General features: G+C 38.5%; 1 protein-coding gene across 3 annotated transcripts in view; it reads left to right on the top strand.

Annotated features, from left to right (window-relative positions):
* Positions 1 to 338: 338 nt before the first annotated feature.
* ALA3 (aminophospholipid ATPase 3) overlaps positions 339 to 19,292 on the top strand; it is an 86,148-nt gene continuing 67,194 nt past the window's right edge. For 2 of the 3 annotated variants that reach the window (XR_016053078.1, XM_006842668.4), the window contains exons 1-5: positions 339 to 870; positions 11,586 to 11,651; positions 11,794 to 11,855; positions 12,082 to 12,163; positions 12,528 to 12,638. Coding sequence is in view for 2 of the 3 variants with exons in the window: in XM_006842668.4 (XP_006842731.1) it covers positions 691 to 870; positions 11,586 to 11,651; positions 11,794 to 11,855; positions 12,082 to 12,163; positions 12,528 to 12,638 (501 nt within the window). In the remaining variant the exon portion in view is untranslated. The remainder of the gene's footprint in view (positions 871 to 11,585; positions 11,652 to 11,793; positions 11,856 to 12,081; positions 12,164 to 12,527; positions 12,639 to 19,292) is intronic. The other variant, XM_020666249.2, reaches the window with a different exon arrangement.

Below are 19,292 nucleotides of genomic sequence, written 5' to 3'. Positions count from 1 at the left end.
ATGAAGCATTCTGCTTTCACCAATAGCTGGTGACAAAAAAAAAAAAAGAAAAAAAAAAGGGAAAAAAAAAGCATCTTTCGCTGCTTTTAACAGAAAAATTGGTTATCGGCCTCTAACTATGCAATCAGCAAATACTTGGGTATTATTGATGGTCATTTATGAGTCAACCGCCAAGAAAACAGGACTTTGACATGGCTACCAAAATATCCCAAACACTCGCATAAAGAAGCTTCTTTTTCTTTTGTCATTGTCGCCATTAGCTTTGCTTTGCTTCCTGATGTCACCTTTGAACAGTGGACCTGCCAAACAAGACCGTTTCATCAGACAACTGCGAGGCCGTGGCTCTTACAACACGCGAACGTGTTGGGAGTCAAGAGAGAGAGAGAGAGAGAGAGAGCGCGCGAAGGCAGAGGGGGGATACGGCGAAGCAGAGGGTGCGTGGGGGCTATATTTTCGTATAGGTTTTCCACTTGAAATTATAAACGACTCGGATGCCCAAACGGCCCCCGATGCATCATTTGTTTCTCTCTCTAGCTTCGGTGGTGCATCATTTCTCTCTCTAGTTTGGCTGTAGGTTTATTAGGTATTTAGATCTGCAAGCGAACAGGGGAGAGGGCAGGGATCGTGGTGGTGACCATCTCTCTGCCTACACCAATCTGGTGAAACATTCTTGTAGTTCAGAGAGAGAGAATGAGTGGAGGAGGAGGGAGATGGGAGAGGGTGAGGGATAGGGTTCGCAGTTCTTCTTCATCGATGAGGGGTGACCGGCAGACGCGGACGGTGCGTCTCGGACGTGTGCAGCCCCAGGCACCGGGCCACCGCACCATCTTTTGCAATGACCGTGAAGCCAACCTCCCTGTCAAATTCAAGGTTAGATCCTTCATCATCAACCGCTATTTCTTTCGGCTTGGACTTGATTCATGTAGAATTTCCATTTATCTTTTACTCTCCAAATAATCGTCGTGCTTCATGTGACTTGGAAAAGTGGGAGTTTTTGTGTGTCTGTAACTGTTTTTATTTGCATATCTGGAAGGTTCTTAAGGACATGGATTGAATTCAGGAGAAGAATTGCTGGATTTGATTTTTGATTTGTTAAGCATCTCTTGAGTAAATTGTTTTCTGGGTTACCAAGAAAAAGCAGTGCATTGGTATCTGATGATCTGAATATTCATTTGATCTCAACCGTTGAAAACAAGCTTAGCCATTGGTTATTATGAACTAAGGTGCTGTTGGATTTTTCTCGGAGCTAATATACCTCTTATGGGTACTAATAGTCTGAGAGAGCATTCTTTCTATAGAATTAATTCTAACCGAGAGCATGATTTCTACATAATTGATTCTTGCTGATTTCAGAGGACTGTGGTAGTTGAAACTGCACATCTACCTTTGTAAACAATTTAAGCAATTGCTCAGATTGCTCCACCATTCTGATTGATATGAAAATCTATCAGAAGTAGGTGTCCTCTCTGCCCCTTTCTTCAATTCCTAACGTGATTATTGATTTATGATATTATATATAGTCATGTGTTTTTTGATCTAGTGTATGTCTCAGCTGATATTAGGCATTATGCATCTAGTTAGCAATTTCTGTTTCTAGTGTCTGTTTTTGCACTTGGTTTTGATTTTCGAGCCCCATTCCATTGTTCTTTTATGTTATGCAAATTTTGAAAGCTGTTTCTTTTGCATTACCCTTGTTAGTTCCTCACGTAGGTTGGTGAAAAGCTTTCATTGAGAGTGTTTTGTGGGTCATGTGCAAGTTACTGCTGGTATTTCAGGTTTGAAGCGCATTGGTCATGTGTCGAGCTATTGATTAGATTCATGGGATGCTTTTTAGAAGAGTTGGTGGGTTGAGGAAAGGTTAGTCAGCCTAGAGTTCAAGAAACAGAACCTTTGATGGTGAGGAATTGTGGGTGATGTTATGGTCAGTGGGTGTGTGGAAGTAAATTTCGTTACATAGAACAAGATTTGGTAAAAACTGATTCTTACTAATTCAAGAATTAGCTCGTGAAGCCTTATATACAGATTACGTAAGTGTATACAGACAAGAAAACTCCCCACACATTATTTACAAATTATCATGGAAAAATATGTAAAATTACTTGAATCATGAGTTAGTTTATGAAGCTACAAATACATCTACAACACTCAATGGCCCGCCAGTTCTTGAAGGAAAAAAAAGGAAACTCAACACCCCCCATAAACTCATCTATGGAGATGAGTGGCAGTTCTTCCACCTAGTATTTGTACCTATCTGTTGTCTAAGCCTCAATTAACATGTCTATGATTTGCTTGTTTAGAGAAATAGAAAAGGATAATGATCCATCATGTACCCAATCTACAATGTGCTTTCTCTTGTCTTTCTTTTTTCCCGGGTGTTCAGCATTAGGATTCGAACTTGGGATGTAGTGTTGCGATTTCAATGCGTTCATGAATTATGCCCAAGCCCAGACCTTTCCTTTATGTCATTGAACACAAAATTAGAATCCGTTCTTTATGTAAATGATTTTATGTTCATGAAAGGGTGGGGGATCTATGAGGTGAACACCCAGTATTCACCACCTTGAGCACAACTGTTTCACTTTAGATGAAGGAATAACATGGTATTATGCTCTGGCATTGGACATGTCGACAAGATAATGCTGCATATAATCCCAAGAAATAGTAGAATCGGTCACTCTGAATAGCACAATAGCCAGCAATAGACTTTCTAGTATCTGGGCAACTGTTCGAATCTGATTGCATATATTTAATGTTCGAAAAGTTGTCTGCCCGACTGCTTAGGCGGACTTTTGGATAAAACGCCTAGGCGTTTATAAAGCACACACTATTAGGTGGTTAGAACTAGGCGCCCGACTAGGCAGCCAGTAAGAGTTTGGCGGAGAAAAAATTTGGGAGGGGGCAAAAATGTCATTTTACCCCTTTAAAAGGGGGGATAAGGGTTGGGGGGCCATTCTTGCCCCAAAAAATAATTTTAGTGAACTTTAGAGTGAGAAACAACTTGAAAAAAAACTAGATTTGAAGATTTTTTGAGAGATCGAAAGTTTTTTCAAAATCCTCGAATGGTCACAATATTAAAGGATATTCATCCCCAGTCTTTTTGAGGCTTATAGGGGTTGTAAAAGAGGGGATTTGGGATTCCAAAGGTTTGGCCCGAAATCGAGTCCACTGCAAGAAGGTTGGTATATTTCAATAGTTTTCATTAGGTTTTGTATTTTTTCCCTTAATGTCTAATGATTGTTATTATTTGCTATTTGTATTTTTTCTTTGATACTCTGTGATATATATTTGACATGTTATTATCTATATGTATTATTATTTTATTAATTGGTTTAATAATTGCTTAATTCTTAATTGCTTATTAAATAATTGCATGTGTAATGTGTTTTCTCGATGTATGATTCATAAAGTATAATTATTTTATTAGTTAGTTTAATACTTGCTTAATGCATATTAAATAATTGAGTTATAGTTATTTCATTTACAGTCTAAAGATGTAAATGTTTATGTTTGATATGTGCTTCCGGCTTCCGACATCTTAACAATATATTATATATGAAACGTACTTATTAAATAATAAAACATGCAATTCTATATATAATAAAATGGGGGGACGTATGCAAGGTTTCAAAAAATGGGGGGACGTAGGGCTGCCTGAGTCGATTTGTGAGGTTTTTTTGTTCAGGCCTCCTAGGCGCTTGGCGGACCGTTTTTTGAAACCTTGGACGTATGGGGGATCCAAATTTTTTTTTTAAAAAATACTGGTTGCCTTTGGGTCTGGGCGCCCGCCTATGCGGCCCAGCCCCCCCCCACCGCTTAGGCGGCCGCCTTGGACTTATTGATCATTGCATATATTCTCAACTCTCAAGTAAAAATTTGCAGACGATGAAACAAACAAGACAAGATTGCAGCAAGCATAACAAATGATGTGTTGTATTGACATAAGGTAAGCAATAGAACTGGTAATGGTCTAATATAAAAACTTTTTAAGACTAACAAATTATTTGTAAAAGGTTTGTTCTAGAACCAGGCTACCATCTCTTGAAGGGACGTTAAAGTAAAACTCCAATTGTGTCTTAATGGTCTTCCTTGTAAGATAATCTTTACATATAAGTTCCTACACGTATATTTTATTAATAGCTGCAGTATGCCTGCCAAACCTTCTCTCTTCCAATGTTGTTAAGGCCAGACTGGTGGTGGAACCAGTGAGGGCACTGCTTCTGTCAGATTGGTCAAACTGGATTAATTCACCGGTTAGAAGGGTAAAAAAAAGTAAAAGGGAAATTACAACAATAATAGAGAAAATATTGAAAAAAGAAAATCTAGAAAATTCAGAAAAATTCATATGGTTATTTGGAACAAAAATAAAATCATGCATATTAACACACCATCTGTCCATATCTCAATTAAATTCTCATGATGCACTCAAAACCCATCAAGCAACAAGCTAATAACAATGAAATTGAAGCAAGACAAACTGTCATAAAGGATTTAAGTTATGAACCATGAAAAAAGTAAATAAACTAGTCTGCAACTCCACGTCCACATCCCATAAGCCACACGCCCATAGTTTGTTACATTCACACTATTACAACCTGATCACTTATATATAGATGCTAAAAGGACATGTAATAAATAATCTTCTCTTAGCGAGCAGAACACACTTACGTGATTTTACAAGTTCACAAAATGCAAGAAATAAAACACAGCCGCAAGCCCATTGAGGATAATCAATGGAAAATTAAAGAAACTCTTCACTTTTCTTTAAAAGTATTGAATATATCTGAATTAAGTTATTAAACAATTGAACAAAAAATAATCAATTATTCACAGAACCATGGCAATATCATTACTATCATCGATTTAAATACAAGTGAAAGTACAAAAAAATGCACAAAATCCTATTAATGATAATATTTTCATAGTTTAACATTTTCTTGAGTTGCATTTGTGCATTAAAGAAACAAAGGTCTTAAAAATCAAAATTTCACTAAAATAAAAACCCGAGAATACCCCTAAATTCATGATATGGAACAAATTTCATCTATCTACATACTCCATAGTTCCATTAAACAATAAAGCAATTGAAGAGAAGAAACGACCTATTGCGTTGATTTGAGAAAAGAACATTTCTTGCCCAGAAAAAACCCTAAAAATTCTTTTTTCTATTTTCCAAATATGAAAAATAAAAAAGGTGGATTGATGGTCAGAATCCTCCTCTGGATTTTGGCAAAAAACGTTTAGTGTTTTATGTGTGTATAGACACACAAAGAGAGAGAGAGAGAGAGAGAGAGAGAGAGAGAGAGAGAGAGAGAGAGAGAGAGAGAGAGAAGCTCTTTTCCTAAAACTCGACTTTTTTAAACCCAAACAGTTCCTATCATGGAAAAGATTGACATGCCCCTAAACTATTTCAAAGGATGAAATAACCCCCAAGGAATGATATTTTTCACTGAAAATTTGAATAAAAAAGGATTTTTTTTTTTAATCTTTTTCAGGTCTTGTCAAGAGCAATGGGTTAGTATTAGATCGGTGGGCAATCTAGTTTGGTGGGTCGATCGGACCGGAATAAGCATTTGTTCACCAGTTTCTAGATCGGACGAGCCTTTCCAATCCAATTTTAACATCGTTGGTCTCCTTGAGGTCTAAATAATAAGTTACCCAATCTTTCATCTTAAAATGTTCCTTGGACAGTAGGCTTAGAAAAGATATCGTTAGAGCATCATCAGCAGCGATGACTGTGTCAACTACGTAATCCAGAAGGACCATCTTACCACCAGTGTTTCAGAAAATGTTAGGCCTCCGTCCTTACGCCTGGTGCCTAGCGCCTAAGCGGTTTCTAGGTGCACTGAGGTGGAACTTTTCAGAAATATGCATATATGTGCTATCCAAATGCACATATATACAATTATTTGTGTTGATTTTGTATTTCTTTAATTTTTAGTTACCCAATTTTTTTTTTGTATTTTTTTGTATTATATGTATTCAAACTAACTTTTTTCATGCGAATATATACACATGAATGTTGAAACATGTTCAAAACTTCAAATCATTGAAAATTTAGTGAAAAACATAAACATGTCCATAGTGTATTAGAATCCAACTCTGCAACTCGTACTACAGTGACATACAATCATGATGCATACTTACTCACTCATAGGCATAGTCACATGGACTCCAAATCTCCAATAGAAATATAAAACCAATACTATATGATGCAATATAAAAGATAAGGTTAAATAACAAAAGAAGAGAGAGGTGATCATTGATTCTTCAATCATTAGTTAAAATCTTTATCATCACTTGCACCTCCATTTCAATCACGGCTATCATCATCCAAATTAGCGGTGGCAATGTGCCGGGTGGGGGTGGCCCTGTCCTTTGCGCTCAGCCCAGCCTTAAAAAGCTAGGGCCTGAGCCACGAAATGTGCCTTGAGGGCTGAGACTGGGCTAGGAAAATATTGGAGCAGCCTGGCCCTACCCCCCTCCTTTTTTTCTTTTTTAGTTTTACCTAGCCGGGCCTAGCCCTGTCCTAATAGGGCCAAGGCCGGGCTTGGGCCTGACCTCAGGGGAATAGGACTAGGCTAGGGACAGGGCTGACCTGGCCTATTGCCAGTCCTTATTAGAATCATCATCCTCTTCAACGTATTGCTCTTCTTCCTTAGTTCTTCTGAATCTGCTTCATCCTTCTTTATCTCTCTCACCCTATGTGAATTACTAGCAACAACTGAAACTTGTGTAGCCCTCCTAGGATTGGAAGCTGGTCCTGAAGCCTCCTTAATCATATCCTGTCAAACTCTTCTTAGGGAAGACCTCTTCAGTCCTAGGGTCCCCAACCAACCACTCAGTAGCATTCTCCTTGTCCTAGGCAGTGATGGGATCCTTCTTCTGCTTATTAAGCTTCTTCCTAAGCCTCTGATTCTCTCAAACAAATACTAAATCGTTGAGCTTCCTTTGCCCAAGCCTGTTTCTTCTCTTTGTATGCATTTGTTAAAAAAAATGCATGCCTACTACTACTTGACCCATCCAGATTTTTAAATTTGAACTTAAAGAGAACTAAAGTAAAATTGTAGAAGTCTTATTAAATCGGTACGATATGTCTATATCTTATTTGATATACAAGAACCTCAACTAAACATACCATCTCAAATGAGCTCCAATTTCGCGCACAATCCGAAGAGCTAGTTGGTAAACTCAAGACTTGAACTACCATCTTCTGGAGGTTTGGAGCACTACCCCCATGGTGGCTCCACCACTGGGCTGCAATTTGGGTGCAATCTCTATAATTAATTTAACATTATCATAAAGAATTTTTGCTAATTTAAAATACAACAGTAGTCATTAGAAACTTGAATAAAATTTTCAATTGAAATTTATCACCTGGAATTGATTTGGTCCTTCGTCTCATTCCCATCCTTCCCGAACAACTTCAATACACACTTTTACAAAATGAGTTCCTAAGCATATATCTTATCTTGGATTTTTGGCTTAGGAACAAGTCTCTCAAAGCACTCAAGAAATCCAACAATATTTGTATCTTTCCTCTCAATATCTAGGTCCGTGGTCTATGAAGCTGCCTATCCTACTATGGGGCCATACTTGGCCTCATCATTGCCCAAACTCTTTGCTATCTTCGTCTTAGCTCCATCTAGTGCATCATATATAAAGTCCATAGAGGGTTTGTGATGGAGATCAGAGCACAAGTAGCCCATAGAGGGTTTATCACCATCAGCCAAGCACTAGACCTTGACCAACGGTGGAAATACTGCTAGCTAGTACGTTATCCCACCCCAAAAAACCTTAGAATCTCTACACCGCTCAAACCTTATCCAATCCTCTGAAGTGAACATAAATCTCAATGGGATCCTCTTGTTATATATGCTCTTAAGACTCAAATACGTTATAGCAAATCTAGTGACCCCAGCCCTCACTAGCTTCTTTGCTGTGAACTTGTGCATTATGCTAAGTAAAGGTGTAGCTGTACATGGAAAATGTGACCTCCTTGGTCGTAGAAAGTGTGCCTTTAACATAAGGCATGTTCCCAATGACCTCTAGCATATGGTCTATACAATGTGCAGTGCAAGGTGTCCAAAACATAGGAGGCCTCTTCTGGCGAAGCAAATGAGCTGCATCTAAATGAGGAGCTGAATTATATGTGACAGCTTGAATTACATGCTCCTGCCAACCTCCTCAATGCCCTTATCAATAAAGAGAATACATAATGTACATCACGAACTTCTTCTGAAGCATCAATGTATCTAAAAAATGTTGTACCTAAGGGACAATTCATCAACATGTTCATGATATGGAAATCCTGAATTGATCCCCACCCATCCTTATGGGACTTAGGGTACTCCTTAGTGTGTTCTAACTCTTTCTTTAGTAGGGCCTATGAAAGCTCCTATAGGTTTGGGCCTTTCATACTTGATCCAAATTGGCTAATTGCTTCCAACAATGTATAGAAGCCAGTTAAGCGAGTAGTATTAAAAGAAATGTGTGTTTGATAAAACCACCAAGTAATATATTGAATTACCTCGACCTCTATCTTCCTTCTTGAATCTTTTTTCTAATGTCACTAACGTCTTTGCTTTGCCTTTCCCATTCGCAACTGCAGCCTTGGGGTCAGGTGTAAAGAAAGCATCAATGGGCCCTTCCATACGAGGTCTCTTAGACCCAAAACCCCTCCTGAAACTTTGAGATATTCTTCCTAGCCCACCTCCTCTTCGCCTTCATCATCCTCATCATTATCATTATCATAAAAAATATTAATTCTCGCCTTCAATTCTGCTATACCCTTCTCCTATGTTAATTTTTTATTTTTCCCGACTTCTTTGTACTCAATAATCTCTTTCCTTACAAGTTTGAGAACTTTTTTACCTAGGGCAACATCCCCCCTAATCGGCAAGAGGTTTCTTGAACCTATTTATCCCGGCATTTGGAACATGTTTACAAGAATTGCACATTATTTTGTTTTTGTCTTTATTTTCTAGGTTAACACAATACTTCCATCCTGGATCCCCTCTCCTAGTAGACCCCGAGGAATACATCTCAAATCCAGAAAAGGAATCTCAGATATAGATTGTAATTTGTAAACTAACCTTTTTGCTCGATCTCTGCTCTCCATTTTTTTGATGTCGATCGAGCTAGAACTTTGCCCGAAGTTCTTCTAATAGCCTCACTAGCACCCTAAAAAAGTTTCCAATAAGAAAGGGTAAGCATTGGATGCTTTTATTCTCAAAAAAAAAGAAGCATTGATGCTTCTTCAAGCCTCCCATTTTTTTTCCTTTCAATTCAAAGAAATTTGCAAAATAACCAATTTGTGGTGTTTCTAGGCTCTAGATTTGAGTTTTTGCCCTTGTGGGGGGTTTAAAATACCCCCAAGCACCCCTTTTACTCTATTTCGTGTGTCAAAAAGACCTAAACTGCTCTTAGGGGCTTTTTTGTTTCCGTAAAAGAAGGCGCCAGCCCAGAATTGGGCGCCGGGTGCCCGGTAAGTGGCGCGTAGAGAGGGCCACCCAGGCCTAGGCACTAGGCGGAGTTTATTTGGAGCAATGCTTACCACCTAGAGGTGTAGAAATATATATTAGGTATCTCTTAACACTAATAAGTCTGAAATTGCAGAAACGAAACTCTAGGGGCTCTCTTGAGGCCATAAAATGCTTTCTTTATTATAAACTAAAGGCCAGTTTGGATGCAAAACATACTTTTGTTATTTCCATCTCTCTTCCACATTTACTCGGAACTGTTTGGTCTACTCCAACTTAACAGGAGTAAGTCCCAATTCTCTACACAAGTCCCAATTCTCTACACTAAATACTTGAGAACGGTGGTTATATCTGCCTCTCTTGGGGTCGGTTTCCTTATTAGGTCTCCATGTGAAAGGCTTTTCGTAACTTCCTTGGCTTCCCCTTTTGAGGATAATTCTATCATAGAATGTTTTGTAGTTGGGTAAAAATGTAATCTATTATGTACTCTTGGGCATAATCATTGGCTACCAATCTAGCTATATGAATTTGTCAGACAATTTAACAATTTAACTATAGATACATTTACCCCCATTAGGTAGAGGAACTATATCATAACTTTGATTACTTGCAACAGCCTAAAACACTTCTTTTCTGGCCCATTTTTAATATTTGCACTCTGGAATGAAGGAATTGTTGATCAAGCAATGTGTGAGCAATGAAAATAGTCACAATCATAGAATGCTTTAATCTAACTCATCTAAAAGATTCTTGCAGGGGTGGACTGATGGTTGGATTTTATCTCAGGTTCTAAATAAAAAGTTCACTTCATACTTTACTTGGTGAATCGAAGAATGAGTGTCTCATTGGATTATTGACTTCACATGTGGGGGGCAAAGATGAATTTAGATGTTGATCCTCATTATTCTCAAGAGGGTAACTAATGTGTGGAAATAACGAACCTACCCAAAAACTTCATGGTGCTGGATTCTTCCTGTTCCGCTGTTCAATACATCAATCTATGATTTGACCTTCATGGATGTGGATAAGATATGTCAATTTTTTAGCAACCTAGGTTTGGATGGCATGGACATGAATGGCATGTTTCAAATGAGGAAAGGCTTGCGGTGCATTTCTGGGTACCTAGAGGTGATGAAGGCTTGTGTGACAAAATTCTCTGGGGAGAGCATAGATCCAGAGATTCTGGAGTGGCCCGACGTTCTAAACTGCTGCTGAAACCATGGGCAGGCAGGTGACAGCATGATACCGAAACATCATAGTAGCTAGAGGAAAAGAAAGCGAAAATGATTGCATATTTGTGTCAAGTGAAATGGGAGCAGCCAACATTCATGATTATTATCAATACAAAGTATTCTTTACAAATGTCATCAGCAATAACATGTAACATGAAGTTGCTGCTCATCTGTGGCTTTCAAATTTTCTCCTAAATCATCCCCTTTAGGGCAATACATGCCTCAACCAGAGTTTGAATATATCAAGTTAGTAACAATGGGTGAGCTATTGCATAATGGCAAGGTTTTCATGCAGAGGCAAAACAAAGCAGGCACATCCAAATACATGCAGATAGTAAAGGATTTCCTTGGAATTACGTCTCACAGGAGATATGTCGGACAGAATTAGTGTTCTGTTTTCTGTTAAAGAAATTGACAACTATGAGAGTACCTTTGCTCATTTGTTATAAAGAATAAGAAATTTAATAAAAAGTGTGAATGAGAATTCTATAAAATGTTGGGTTTTTACTTTCAATATATGAATTCGCTAGTGTCATTCTTTGATTTTTCATATCATAGATATTGGATACTATTCAAATTTTGAATATATCTATTCTCCTTTAAAGGCAAAATATGGAAAAAAAAAAGAAAAAGAAAAAATGAGGATGGGAGAGATAGAAGAAACAAGAGGGGTACAAGTTAGATAGTCTTCTTTGGCTGCAAATGAAAATACATCTGGCGCCTGGCTTGTCCCGGAGCAAGTCCGTGTTTTTGAACAGTGATGCAAATAATTTTTTGCCTGTGAAAATTGGAGATGATTATCTGTAGTAAATTGTCTCAAGTATGCCTTTTTCTCTTGTGTCTTAATGGTTGCATTTTATGTTAAACTTTGCAGGGGAACTCCATTTCAACAACAAAGTACAACCTCTTAACTTTCTTACCAAAAGGTTTGTTTGAACAGGTAAGATCATAAGACGATTTTGGATAAAGGTTTCGGAAACTGTCATAAATATGTTTATTGCCCCATCTTGTTTCTGCAGTACTACCCATCTTTTAGTTAACTCCTTTGTTCCCTGAAATGTACTTTCTGCTTGATCTGACAGTTTAGGCGGGTGGCAAATTTATACTTTCTTATGATATCCATCTTATCCACAACTCCAATCAGGTAATCCATCCCATGCATATCCTTCATTTGCTATGGAAGTTTTGTGAACATTACCTAATAATGTCGCTACCTTGTGGCATGTCGTGGCTATAAAATATTTTGCCTTTGTTTTGGCGTACCTGTTCATGTGGGATTGTAATATTGTTAGATCTGAATGTTGTGTTCTTAGGCTGTCAATTTGGATTAGTTGTATACATTTGTACTAATACATTGCTTTTATGTGCAGTCCAGTGCATCCCATCACAAATGTAGTTCCTTTGAGTCTAGTGCTTTTTGTCTCTCTAGTTAAGGAGGCTTTTGAGGACTGGGTGAGTAAATTTGGAAATTCTTCCCCTGTAATGATTGATATTCTATAGGATGCTTGGACCTTCATGGAATCAGTTTTTCGGATAGATTATTCGTAGTATTATAAATAGCAGCATTTGAAGTTAACTCTATCCAAAAGATAGCTCTGGCAGACTACCTTCCCACAAAACTAGATCATTGAGAACATTCATTTGATGTGATTTTTGTTCTCATATGTCTTTCTATAGACAGAATACTATGATTGGTCTTGGAGTTTATTATCCTTTATTTGCATGGATTTCTGGTTCTTTTGTTCTTTGTGGCTTGTGGAGACAGAACTTGTAACGGTTAATGATCTCTGACGGATTATTCTATATTTGTATTCAGAAACGATTACTTAATGATAGGGTGATAAACAGTAGCCCTATTGATGTTTTGCAAGATCAGAAGTGGGAAAGTATTCCATGGAAGAAGCTTCAAGTTGGGGACATCATAAAAGTAAGTTTCTGTAACTCTTTATGATGAAATGGCTTAATGATATTTGGAAATGGAAGCTATTCCATGGAAGAACATAATTCTGTTACGTGGTTTGTTTATTAACTAGATGGTTAATTACAACTTGTGTTGTATGTGACAATAATTGGATGTTTTATATGGGACTTGACATATTACTGGGTGTCTTCCTGGCTCATACAAGGTGAATATTTTTCTTCTCCCATATTGTCTGCTTTTGTTCAATGTGAGACAATATGGGAGAAGAAAAAGGATACAAAAGGGGTCATAAACCGGTTCAAGAAACATCTTGCCGGTATCAGGGGGGATGTTGCTCCATGTAAAAAGACTTCTGATGCTGTTAAAGAGGAAATAAAGAATTTTATGAATTTGGTGAAAATGAAAACAGATGAGAGATTTACCTTTATAGCAGAGATTAAGTCTGAGGTTCGAGTCAATTTTGATGATGATGATAGTGATGAGGAAAGGATTGGGGAAGGATGTTAAGAGGTTGAGCAATCCATTATTAAGGGAAAGAGGAAGGGAGTTGTAATTGCTTCTAGTTCTGGGACTAAGAAGCCTCGAGTTAGAGGCCTTATGGATAGTTTCTTACCTTGGCATGACTTTGAGATTGCAGGAGAGAAAACAAAAAAGCAAACCACCATTGAAAATAGAATCAAGAAGGAAGAGAGAGATAGAGCTGTGTATTATTTGGCTAAATGGTTTTATGAGGCGGGCGTTCCTTTCAATACCGTTCGCTTGAGCAGCTTTTATGCTGTAGTAGAGGCAATTGGCCAATTTGGCCCTGGGATGAAAACCCCAACCCCATATGAGCTTTTAGAGCTTTTTTTTAAAAAGGCAGAAAATGCCACGAAGGAAGCTGTAGAACTTAAGAAAGATGCATGGGCTCAGTATGGGGTTTCTCTTATGACTGATGCTTGGAGTGATTGGAAGAGAAGAAGTCAAATGAACTTGCTTGTAAATTGTCTAGTAGGGACAGTTTTTTTGAGGTCTATTGATGCCTCTGATCATATCCATGATGCCCATTACATATTTCAAGTGATAGAGAAGGGAATCAAGGAAGTCGGGGAGCATCTTGTTGTATAGGTTGTCACAGACTATGCTGCTCCTAATGTTGCTGCATCGAATTTGTTGCGCATAGCTTATCCTAGAATCTTTTGGACACCATGTGCAGCACATTGTATAGACCTCATGCTTGAGGCTCTTGGCGGTTTAACCGAGATATCAGGTGCAATGAAGAGGCCCAAGTATGTTACGAATTTCATTTATAGCCACCATATCACCTTCAGCATGATGCGTACCCTTACAAAGAAGAAAGGGATTGTGAGGCTGGGGTCACGAGATTTGCGACTTTGTACTTATGCCTAGATAGCATACATTCGAGGAGAGTGCAGGTGAGGCAAATGTTTACCTCAGATGAGTGGTGAGCATGCAAGTGGTCTAAGGCTCAGGTTGGGAAGAAGGTGAGAGATATTATACTTTCTAAGGCTTTTTGGCAGGGGATGAAGGACGCTCTTAAGGTATTTTTTCCTCTTATCAAAGTCCTTTGCATGGTTGATAGTGACAAGCCTTCTATGGGCTATATATAAGATGCTATGGAGAAATGCAAAAGAGAGATAACCCAAATTTCAATGATGAAGAAACTCGCTACAAGCCTGTTTGGGAAATTATTGATGATAAGTGGGATAAGCAGCTACATCGGCCATTGCATGCGGCTGGTTAGTTTTTGAACCCAGCTTTGTTTTACATTGACAAGGATATACAAACAAATCACACAATTATGGATGGATTTATTAAGTGTGTAGAGGTGCTAGTCCCTGATCTTGAAATATAGGACATTATATGCGCTGATGAGCTGATAAATTACAAGTGCTCATTAAACTCCTTTGGGAGTCTAATGGCGATGTGGCAAAGGACCAAAATTAATCCTGGTGTTAAATATTATTATATTAATAATCATCTTCATCAAGTTCAATTGTTCAAGTAATCAAGTATTTTTATTATTTATTTATGATTTTTTTATTTCTTTGTAGCCCATTGGTGGAGCCAACATGGGCGTAGTTCTCCAAATTTACAAAAGTTGGCCATTCGGATCTTAAACCTAACCACTTCTTCATCCGGTTGTGAGCGCAATTGGAGTACTTTTGAAGGGGTAAGGCCATGAGGGTAATTTGTATAATTTTATAAATAATACATGAACCATAAATATTAGATTTTTATTAGTTCATTTTCATTTTATTTTGTTAGGTTCATACAAAGAAAAGGAACATGCTTGAATCAAAGAAGCTCAAGGACCTTGTCTATGTCAAGTGCAATTGATTCTTGAAGGACAGATTTGCTCAGAGAGATAATAGAGATCCCATCAGATAAAAAAATATGGACAATGCTATGGAGTGGTTAGTTGATGATGATGAGGTCCAGGGGCATGAAGGATTGATATGGGACATGGTCAGGGATGCTTCAGGGACATTAGCTGACCCTCCTAGGGCCACTAGAGCTTCTGCACAGAGAATACGGGTGGAGGAAGGGGTGGAAGAAGAGGTTCACAACAGACGGAGGAAGACGAGTCGCAATATGTCGAGGAGGGTGACGACTCCGTCGACTCTGATGAATATGATGCCAATGTAGCTGACCCAAGATTTTATGATGATGAATGAATGTTGATTGTTGAATAATTATTAAACTTATTTACTTTGAAGTTTGAACTTTGATTGAAGTATTGTGTATTGAACATTTGAACTAGATTCTTTTGAGTCTTCAAGTATTACTTTCATAGTTTTATAATTTGGTTGGTTGACATATTTTAAGTTTTAATTGGATATGGATTATGGAGTATGAACCGACTTATGGATTATGGTTATGCTTATGGAATGTGTGCTAAATGCTAATATGTAGTATAATTTGAATATAATAGATAGTCTGATACTCAAATAACTGCAGAATTCTTATTTGGATTCAACTGGACTGCGTAATCCTTATTTGGATTCAACTGGGCTGCCCAGGTTCTGGGCGCCTTCCTAGGCGTTGGGCGGTTTGGACCCCCCTATCCGCCTAGGACCCGCCTAGCGCTTTTTGAAACACTAATGCAGCTTCACAATTCACTAGTTCACAAGTTCGATTTATAACCACATGTTAGAAGTAGACACACTAACTGAAAATGCAATGGGAAAGGCACTCAATAATTGTAGAAGCGCTTCACGAGTTCAATTTAAACTTGAGAACTGAAATTGTGAAAAATGATGCACAAGCCACAAAGCAACAAATAGACAATTTTTTTTCCTCGCATTTCCTTTTTTATTTATTTATTTTTGTTATTTTTAAAGACTTTTACAAATTACAAATTCCCTTAAGAGTGAAAACTTAAAAAAAAAAAAAAAAAAAAAAAAAAAAGCTCAAAATAACTTTTTGTTTTTACTTTTATATTACACAGTTTGGTTGTTTGTTTTTTTTGTTTTGTTTTTTGTTTTTGTTTTTTTCATTTTTGCCATTACATTTTTTTTTTGCAATTCAAAAGTTGAAAAAATGCACAAACAAAGTTAGAAACTTTTAGTTTTCTTTTTTCTGTTTGCATTTTAAAAATTTTAAGGACTTTTACAAATTGAAAGTGCCCTTAAAAACCAAAAATGCAAAAGAAAAATCACAAAAACCAATAATGTATTTTTCCTTTTTTTATGCGTTTTTGTCTTTATTTTTCTCTTTTTTGGCATTTTTGGTTGTTGCTTTTAGGGATTTAAAAAATTTCTAAAAACTTTTAAGAGTTGGTATTTTAAAAGCTCTTAAACATTCAAAAACCAAAAATTTAAAAAGAGGCACAAAAACTCACCAACAAAGATTTTTGTAAAAGCAAAAACAATGCACAAAAAAATTCTATATTTTTTTTCCATTTTCGGCTCACTTCTCTGTCCTTATCAACGGGGCGCTGAAGGGTGTTTTCCCTTCCTCGAGGGGGCTCCGCTAAGGGGACCTTCTCTCCCCATTCCTCTTTTCCATCGCAGCCAAAGTTTTTAGTCGCTCCATCAGTCGACTGTACCAAGAAGGCCGTCTCATTGGTTTCAAATGTAGTTCTCAAGGGCCAATCGTGTCTCACATGCAGTATGCAGATGACATGTTAGTGTTCCTCGTCGCTACATCCAAAAAAATAGAAAACCTGAAACTCTTCCTAAAATATTTTGAGCTAGCAACGAGCTTCAAAGTCAATATGGAAAAATCGAAGATGATTGGGGTTGCCCTCTCAAACGTTGAAACCAGAGCTTTTATTTTGAATTGGGAATGTAAAGTGGAGGACTTCCCCACCACTTACCTTGGCCTACCCCTGGGCTTGGGAAAACCAAAAAAGAGACAATGGTCTCATGTGATTGACAAAGTAGACAGGCGTTTGACAGGATGGAAAGGGAGGTACCTATCTTACGTTAGCTGGATCACGCTAGTCAAAGCAACTCTGGCAAACTCTCTTGTCTACCTAATGTTCTTATTCCACATACCTGTCTCGATCGCCAATCGTCTTGATCGACTGATGAGAAATTTTCTTTGGTCAGGACAAGCTGAGAAAAATAAAGTTCACCTCATCTCTTGGGAGCCTTCCTAAACTTCAAGGAGGTCTGGGGATCAGGATCCTCAGAAAACATAACCTAGCACTCCTAGGTAAATGGTGGAGATTGGCCAATCAGAACAACTGAACAACTCTCTTTGGGCATGGATCCTTCGCAACAAATATAGAATCCCGAAAGACGCTTGGGTGCCCGAGGGGAGATCTACGAATAGGGCCTCAGGAGCGTGGAAGTCTTTCTTGTCTTCCCGCTCTTTGTTCAAGCAATTCATCCGCCTCCATCCTAGAGAAGGTACAAGACTAAGTTTCTGGTCAAACTTTTGGCTACGCCACACTCCACTAAGGGACCTCTTCCCCTCCCTTTACTCTCTTACCTCCAATAAAGCCTCCACTATCGCAAAGGAAATGGTCGCCTTTAGGGATCGCAAAGTTTGGAATCCTTCTTTCGGACAACATTTAATAGAGGAGGAAACAAGCCAATTCATTACCCTCTCGGCTTCTCTTCATTCCAACTTCATAGCTCTCTCAAGGAGGGATACTCTCGTGTGGACTCTCTCCCCTTCTGGATCACTTTCAGTGGCCTCCTTCTATAAAAAACTTATTAAGCCACCCACATTCCCACTCAACCCTGTCTCGGTCCTTTCAAAGGTCTGGTCCACCATCGCTCCGCTAAAGTGTAGGCATTCAATTGGATTGCTTGCTCCCAAAGAGCTCTCACAATAGACTAGCTCCAAAGGAAAGGGATCTCGGTCCCCAACAGGTGCGCATTATGTCTTTGTGAGGAGGAATTGAACCCACACCTGTTCATTCACTGTAGCCTAGCCCACGACCTGTGGAGTCTTTTAATCCAGCTGTTTGGCCTCAAATGGGTCACTCCACTCGCTGTCCCGGCTCTCATCTCTTTGTCTCTCGTCTCTCATTGGCCAAAGGCTGGAAGTATCTTGTGAAAGGCTTCTATGGCAGCCGCTATCTGGGTTATTTGGCTAGAAAGGAACTCCAGAATTTTTCAAGGTCTCAAGAATGAAGTTCCAGCTCTCTTCCATAAGGTTACTTAGTAATCTTTTGGGCCTCTAATCACAGGGCCTTTACTGGGATATTGACTAATACTTTCCTTAGCCAATGGGAAAACATCCTTAAGCTCCAACCATATAGGGTATCAAGACTAAACAACTGGTTGCCACCACCAGAAGGCACCATCAAGCTTTAACTTCGCTAGGGAACCTTGGCCTCGCTGGAGCCGGAGGAGTTTACTGAGACCACTGCGGCAATGTTCTGGCCACCTATTTCGAGCATTTAGGCCATGCAGATTCTCAGTACGTTGAATCCATGGCTCTACTCTTGGGACTTAAAAGATTCGTCATTTCTTGGGGATCACAATTGTTTGTCGAGGGGGATGCCCAAAATATCATATCCTGAGCTGCTGGGAATTCACCACCTTCGTGGTACCTATTCTCTAAATTTGATGAGATTGCTTACACTCGCAGGGATATAGTCGTCTCCTAAAAGCATATCTAGAGGATGTTGAACGAGTTCGCAGATCTTCTGGTTAAGGATGGAGCTAGGGCCCAAGCAGATGCCCCCGCATAATCGTGACTTTTTGGGTGGCTGTATTGTTCAAACTTTAGTTGCTGGTCGATCTCCTTTCTTGCTTTGGACCACTGTGGGTACATTGCATTTTGATTTTCTTGTGTACATTGCTTGTAATTGGCGAATCTATAAGCCCCAATTTTTTGTATAGGGTCACTGTGTAGTGATCTATTTTTTGTCCAAGAGACCCTGCTTGTGGGTGCTCTTGGGTCCCACTCTTGTTTCCTGATGCTCTTCCAGTAATACAATTGTTAACTTCACTCAAAAAAGAAGAAGAGGCTTTTACAAGTTGTAAAAGCTTTTCAAAGGATTCCAAATTAAAAACTGAAAATGGAAAATATGTGCTAACAAAGACTAGTAAAATTATAATTTTCTATACCCAAAAAGGCAGAAATTGCGAAAAACCATCTGTTTTTTTTTTTTGCATTTTCAAATCCACAATTTCGTTGTGTGTTGAGTGATTTGTCTTGTGGCTGGATTTGTATCCAGAAGTAGCTGGAAATCTA

The sequence above is a fragment of the Amborella trichopoda genome, chromosome 3, assembly GCF_054954075.1.
Source record: "Amborella trichopoda isolate Santa Cruz 75 chromosome 3, AtrichopodaSantaCruz75HAP2 v2.0, whole genome shotgun sequence".
NCBI classification, from domain to species: Eukaryota; Viridiplantae; Streptophyta; class Magnoliopsida; order Amborellales; family Amborellaceae; genus Amborella; species Amborella trichopoda.
Note: the sequence above shows the minus strand (reverse complement) of the source record. Positions and strands in the feature narration are given on the sequence as shown.